Source organism: Vanellus vanellus (genome assembly GCF_965231255.1).
Source record: "Vanellus vanellus genome assembly, chromosome: 29".
Lineage (NCBI taxonomy): Eukaryota > Metazoa > Chordata > Aves > Charadriiformes > Charadriidae > Vanellus > Vanellus vanellus.
The window spans coordinates 675,144-682,289 of record NC_138934.1 but is presented as its reverse complement, the minus strand read 5'-3'; the positions used below and the strand labels follow the sequence as shown (position 1 = coordinate 682,289).

Below are 7,146 nucleotides of genomic sequence, written 5' to 3'. Positions count from 1 at the left end.
GCCTAGGAGAACTGAAGGTCCTCTCTACCCAGTGAACGGTAGCCTGAAGTCTAGGTCTACTCCTTCTTGACTGGCTGATGGAAGCATTAACAAGCAATGGTGGAAGCTTCTTACTGTTCAACTAAAATTTGGTGGCACAAACCAGGGGTGTGAGAAGAGTGCAGTGTGATCTTAGGCTCTGTGTTTCTGTCACACTTTAAGTATTCATTCTCAGCTCCTCCATTCACTCATCATCATCATCAAACTCCTGCACTAATTTGAGAGGCTCATCGTCAGTCTTTGCAGCAGATGGGCCTGTTGAGAAGAAAGGAAAAAACTTCTCTTCCTGGCTGCTGTCACCTCCCACAGTGAAAGTGTACAGAGCTGCTTCTGCTTTCGTACGGACATTGTAAAACGACAGCTTCTTGGCTGGCATGTCCAGGAAGATCCCAATCTTTTGCAGCTTCCCACTCACACGCAAACGCGTCCAAGGATCTGTGTAGGCCCAATACTCTCGCCCATCTGCAAACCCTACAGCCCAGAAGCCACTCTTAGGGGACAGAGCCAATGTCCCTTTGCGAGCCACGGATTCCTGGGCAATACCCAACGCCCAGCTTCGTCTCTTGCCAACATCCACTTCCCAGTAGTGTCTCCCACATTTGTATCCTTCCTTTGCCAACACAAAGGTGTGGGAATCAAATCTCTTCTCCTTGCTGGGCACCCTCCTGATGGCACCAGTATCTTTCACACTCATTCCGTTGTCAGAGATTTCCAATCTGGGGTGAGCCGTGTCAGCATCCAGGGTGACATCCACTGCAACGACCAAGTCACTTAAGTAGGAAAAAGCTTAAAGACTACATTTGTGAAGCTTTCTGTTATGTGTCCCCTCCCACGGGTTCCCTTGCCATCCCTTGTGCTCCACTCCGATGCACCCGAGGCAGCTGCTTTCCCAGAATACGATCAGAGGGATGCAGCACCTTTTCTATGAAAGCAGGCTGAGAGATTTGGGGAGATTTTGGAGAAGAGAAATCTCCTGGGAGAAAGTATAGCAACCTTCCGGAATCTAAAGGGTACCCAAAAAGATCGCTGGAGAGGGACTTTTTACAAGGACATGTAATGATAGGATGAGGGGTAATGGCTTCAATGTGGAAGAGGGGAGATTTAGAATAGATATTAGGAAAAAAATGTTCACTCTGAGGGTGATGAGGCACTGGAAGAAATTGCCAAGGGAAGTTGTGGAGTCCCCATCCCTGGAGGTGTTCAAGACCAGGCTGGATGGGGCTTTAAACAATGTGGTCTAGTGGAAGGTGCCCCTGACCATGGCAGGGGGGGTTAAACAGGATTATCTTTAAAAGTCCCTTCCAACCTAAACTGTTCTATGAAACCTCTAGCTTCTGCTGTCCCAAAGCTCCCATCTCCCTTGTCTCACATCTATGGCATGCTGAGAGTGGGGTTGGCATGCACCAAATGCAAAGTGACTCAAAGGCACTGCCTTGAAGACATCATGACCATCAGGGAGGATTCTAAGAGAGGTGACCAGAGGGTAAGAACCATGCCTTGGCACACACCTCCCCTTCAGGAAAAAACAGAATCACAGAATCCGCTTGAATGAGCGTATGGGGAGAAATTCCATGGACCAGGGCCGTATGACACAAATGCACCAAGTGTGTGTACACTCAGCAGGAGAAATGCTCCAAAAACACCCAGAAATGAGCCTCTCCTTGCTAAGACCTAGCCTTGTCTTCCGAGAATCCGTAATGCCGCTTTGAATGCCTGAAACTCTGTGACTGACCTGTGAAGTTTCTTGGGCAGCAAATGAATAAGAGAAAGAATAAGAAACAATCCCTGCTGTTCAGAAGCCATCTGAACGCTTGCTTGCGAAGGAGGAATGTGTCCCCCAGAGCTGCATTCAGGCTCCAAGGGATGGCATTCAGCATGGCTTCTTTTCTTACCTTTGTGTCGTTGTGTCTGCAGAAATTCTGTGGAAAACGAAAAAGGAGTCATTGAGTAGATTTAACAAGGGGAGCAGGGGTCCAGCGAGCTCACACACAGTCTCTAATGCTGGCAGACGAGCATGCTTTTCTGCAGTAGCATGTCTTTTTTATGGGTCAGAGAGCACATCACAAGGCCATCTCATCCTCCATAGAGGAAAAGCCAGAGGACCACTCAAGTGACTGCTGTCATAGAAATGTTTTAAACATACCATAAATACAGAAAGGAAAGACACATGGTCCTTAGCAGGAAAGAGAACAGGCTGGTCAAAAGACCATAAGCTCATGTCTGCAGTTGTCATAAAAGAGGAAATCCCAGTGCCTTATAGACACTTGACAATATGTGGTTGCAAAACCGCTTCATAAACCCCATTGCTGTATGTCCTGTATCTCTCACAAAAAAGGGCAATGGAATTCAAAGGTCCCTCCCCACCAGATACCACACATGTCTCAGAAGATGACTATGGTCTCAGAAGCAACAGAAATGAAAGGCCACTTACCCTTCTCCCTCTGCAGTAGCTCTGTAATGACAAAGAACACAGGAAAGAGGGGAAAGAGCTTAGGATGTGCCTGGCATGCCCTCCAGAAGAATGGATGCTCTTCTGCCCATCTTTTGTAGGGGCCCATGGACAGCACGGGCTGCCTCTTTCAAGGACCGTCTCTTTAAGGAAGGGCATTTCTCAGGAAGCCAAGAGAACTTACCATTTTCCTTCTGGAGCTGATCTAGAAACGGAAAGGCACAGGCATTAGCAGAGACAGGCTTGGGGGCAGCTTGGATATTCTTAGGGAGGACTCGCACAACGGGCCCTTGTGTTTTCTTCTCCATGGGAAGGGTATGGCCTGAGTCCATAAGGGATGCCCTCCCACAAAACGATACTCCTCTGCCCTGACTCTCCGTGGACCCCACCAGCTCCTCTGCACGCTTTGGAGACCCTCTGCAGCACACAGCACTGCTTGGCTTGAAGGATGGGACCAATTCTCAAAGCAGAGGGCATTCTCCTGCATGTTCTTGTTGAAGGTGCTGTGTCAGAGCAGTGGTGACAAATGGGGGAAGGAGGGCAACGGACAGAGAGGGGAGGCAAGCAGCAGGCTCTGATTCTAGCTGGAAGGGAGCAGGGCTGGATGCAGGGACCCAGAGCACTCCCCATTCCCACCCTGCACTCCAGGCATGGGCAGCCCACCACAGGACGGGCAGCACTCACCTATCTTCTCTTGGACATGTCCTGCAAAGGAAAGAAAGGCAGTTAGAGCCAGAGGAGGATGCATTGCCTGAAGCCCCAGGGAAGGCATTTGTTGGAGTAGGGATCCTCCCAAGAAGTCGAGTGCATACATGGACGAGTGCAAGCGTGTGCTGAGGCCAAGTCCTTCCTTGGAAACCTTTAGGATGCTGGTGCCTCACAGCACAAGAAAGGCAACTTGCCAAGGCCACTCATCTAGACTTAAAAGATCTCACACAAGGTGACTACTGTCCCCACCGAAAATAAGATTCTTCCACCCCAACAGCATTTGCCTTCTCTTTTCTTTCTTTCCATCATTCCTTCCATCTCTGAGTTATTCTTTCCCTCTTCCTTTAATCCCACATGATTATTTTTGAACGGCCACATATTTTACTCATGTTCCAGCCTACCTGAAGGCTTCAGCTGGTTACACAAACGTGGGAACCTGTTTCAGAATTAAGTGCAGAGCTCCCAATTGGTAGGAGAGAGTGGAGGTCCTGCTGTGCCTTCTTCGACTAAGGAGGCCATAGGCAACTTACATGTTTCCAAGAGAAGAGGAAGGGAACTACATTAAAGGAGCCTGTATTTCCAGGAAGGGCATTGCCCAGGGGTACAGAGAGAAGCATGGAGAGGTGGGGGCAGGCTGTGTAGCAGGGAGACCTTGCATAGAAATGGAGCTGGTCAGGGTGAGGTTAGGCCTATGGGAAACCTTGCCCTCGTCAAGTGTGACCTCCTGCTTTTGAGAGGAGCGAGGCACAGGCATCACACGGACGCTGTTTTTGGCCAAACACACACCCCAGAGATTCTGTGGCCTGGGTTTGCCTGTGGCCAGGTGGAAGAGCAGGCATTGCTTGTAAACATGCTATGCCCAAATCAATGTCAGACTCAGCACCACGCAAGCTCTCTTCTGGCTGCCTTTACCGTGAGCCTGGAGGGCAGGATTGTCCACCCCCCCCACGCACTAGGCCATGTCCCTGGACATTTTTCCCTCAGGTCTTACAAAGCCTGCCTCAACATGACAGGATCTTCCCCTGCACAACGTGACGGCCTCAAGGAAGCTTTCCTGAGCTGAGCACGTGCTTGAAGGACATGACAGAAGCTGCGTGTCTTCTCAGAAGCATCAGAACTGAAAGGTCACTTACCCTTCTCCCTCTGCAGTAGCTCTGTAATGACAAAGAACACAGGAAAGAAAAGAAAGACCTTGATTCACCTGTCATGCACTCCAGAAGAATGGATGCTCTTCTACCAACCCTCTGCAGAGGCCAGTGGGCTCTCCATCTCTCCCCCCTTTTTCTCATTCCTGCCCTCTTCCCTTATTCCCACATGACCTTTCTCAGAGGAAAGGCCTTCCCTCAGGTTCCAGCCACACCTGAAGGCCTCAACTGCATTTCCTGAAAATGGGAAATGCTGCAGAGACACCAAGGACACAACCCTCGTGGCCCACGTGCACAGACGCTTGTCCAAAGAATCCAGCATGTCTGTCTTGGAAGGAGCCTTTCCCTCCACAATGGCATCAGCCCAATCAGCAGAGAGTACTCACCATTCTCGTCTTGCACCCGAGCTACAAAGGGATGAGGAAAGGCCATTAGACAAGACAGGTCATTAGGCTCAGTTCCTAGCTGGGCTCCAGACCTGGGCACTTGCCTGACTCTGCCTTTACATTTCCTGCGTGTGGGTTTAGTGGGGGGAAAGGGATCTGCAGGAATGGGGACGTGGTACCCAGGGTCACCTGGTGTGCCTGGTGTGCCCTCAGGAAGAATGGATGCTGTTCTGCCCTGACTTTGCAGGGACCCATGGACAGCATGGGCCGCCTTTTTCAAGGACTATCTCTGCACTCACCTATCTTCCTTTGGAGTTCTGCAAAGGAAAGTAGAAAGGCAGTTAGAACTGGTGAAGGGTGCATTTCCTGAAGCTCCAGGGAAGGGGGTTGCTGGAATTGAGATCCTCTTGAGAAGAAGAGGCTCTCACACAAGGCAGCAGTTACCTATCCTCTTTGGAATTAATACCAAGCTTTTGGTTGTGGTAGAAAAATGAAAGTGGAGGTATTTTGTAACGTAGCAAATCAAGGAAAATTAATGATGTCCCAAACATTAGTGAGGGTGCTTTTGAAAAATGAGACGTGTCAAAGGCAAGAGCAGACAATATCCACAGCAGTGTAATGGAGGATGCATTACACAGCATGGGTTCCTTAAGTATTGCAGTTTGCCTCCAGCTCATGGTCCAGAAAGGCACGGGGCTGCTGTAGGCCCTTTCTCTTGTCTGCCATGGACGGCTTTGATGCTTGAGGGTATGGGCCTTGCTGACTATGGCTAATCACTGATTTCTTGTTTGATATGAAGGAACTGAGAAATACCAGAGGATTCTACGAATATCTTACCTTTATATGAACTCCAGAATCCTAAAAAGTTCAAGATGATAACTGGGAATTGCAGAACTCTTTGTAAAATGGATGACAGAGACCAACCTGCATATTTTCAAAAGATCCATATTCAGTATTTCATGGAAGTACAATTCAGTGAAACATCCAGGCTCTTAGGTATCTTAACAAAAATTCTTTTTTTTGGAACGTGCTCATGAATTGCTGTCTTTGTCCCAAAGGACCCCATGAATCAGGAGCCTACAGGCATATACAACATTTTTGGTTCAGATAATGACACTTGCCTATCATCAGAGAGGCTCAAAGGCATAGACCTCCACAGGCCTTGCTTCTCTCAAGAGAGATACTCAGAATTCCAGAGGTTCCCACAAATGACCACAGGCAAGAGGAATGGGATCCACTGTACTTATGGGGCAGATGAAATGTGTTCACTAGTTGTCCGAAACCCCACTGCTTTGTGACAAGATGTGGGCATTAGGATCAATTAAAAAAAGCTTTTGGGGATGAACACATCCCTTCTTATCCTATGTGAATCTCCCAGGGATCCAGGGTGTTCAAATGACATCCTTTCCCTTCCATCCCTGTCTAAAGAGAACAAACACAGCTCTTACCACGTTTACCAGATATCTCCAGGCACCTTCCGCTTTCCTGTGTCATTTTCCCACAGTTCATTCTTCAATGCAAGGAAAAAAGTGACCAAAGCTATGTGGTGGGCACAGGGCTAGAGAACAGAAGGCAGGGTCGGTAAGGTGTTCCCAGGTGATCACTATCCCATCGTTGGTGCAGTGTAACAATCTGAGAATTTTCACAGATATGCACAAATGTTTTCCTTCATCAAAATCAGTTGTGCATGCAACTGCAGAGCACAGAAGAAGGTGCTTTGCACCAGCTACTGTGTTTCACAGAGGCAGAGGACTGGGACCATTGTCCATCTTCATATTCCTTCAGACTTTCTCCAATCCTGGCAGTTATCCTGATCAAGCTATAGAGAAAGGACAGTGGTGGGCTGACATTTGCTGGCTGCCAAATTCTCAACAAGCTACTTTCTAAACACACCTCTCCCTACCCCCTGACTTGTTAGGGGGAGAAAATAAGAAAGAAATGCTTGTGGGTTGACATAAAGACCAGGACATCACTTACCATTTGCCATTACAGGCAAAACAGACTGGAGAGATCAATTTATAGCCAATTTAAAAAAAAAGTAGCATGGTGAGAAAGAAAGAAAAAACAAAACCCACCTTCCACTCACCCTCCCCTTCTTCCCAGTCTCAGCTTCACTATTTTAGTCTTTTGTTCCTGACTCTTATGCCTCCTCACCTGAGCACTGTAGGGTACTGGGGAATGGGGATTTTGGTCAGTCCATAACATGTTGACACTGCCACTCCTTCCTCCTTACATTCTTCCCCTGCTTCAGTATGGGGTCCATCCCACAGGATTCAGTGTTTCAGGAATCCCTCCAATAATGGTATGACCTTTGCTGATGGGCTCAGCTTCAGCCAGCGGGGGGGTCTGTTTTGGAGCTGGCAGGATTTGGCTGCGTCAGGCATGGGACAGCCTCTTCTCATGAAGGCCACTCCTACAC

General features: G+C 48.6%; 1 protein-coding gene across 1 annotated transcript; it reads right to left on the bottom strand.

Moving 5' to 3' along the window:
• Positions 1-223: 223 nt before the first annotated feature.
• LOC309682451 (E3 ubiquitin-protein ligase TRIM39-like) lies at positions 224-6,714 on the bottom strand (the record flags this gene model as incomplete). Its single annotated transcript, XM_082496542.1, has 7 exons — positions 224-792; positions 1,932-1,958; positions 2,673-2,693; positions 3,173-3,193; positions 4,728-4,748; positions 5,027-5,044; positions 6,705-6,714. The coding sequence occupies 7 exons, from the start codon at positions 6,712-6,714 to the stop codon at positions 224-226; spliced, it is 687 nt and encodes a 228-aa protein (XP_082352668.1).
• Positions 6,715-7,146: the final 432 nt, after the last annotated feature.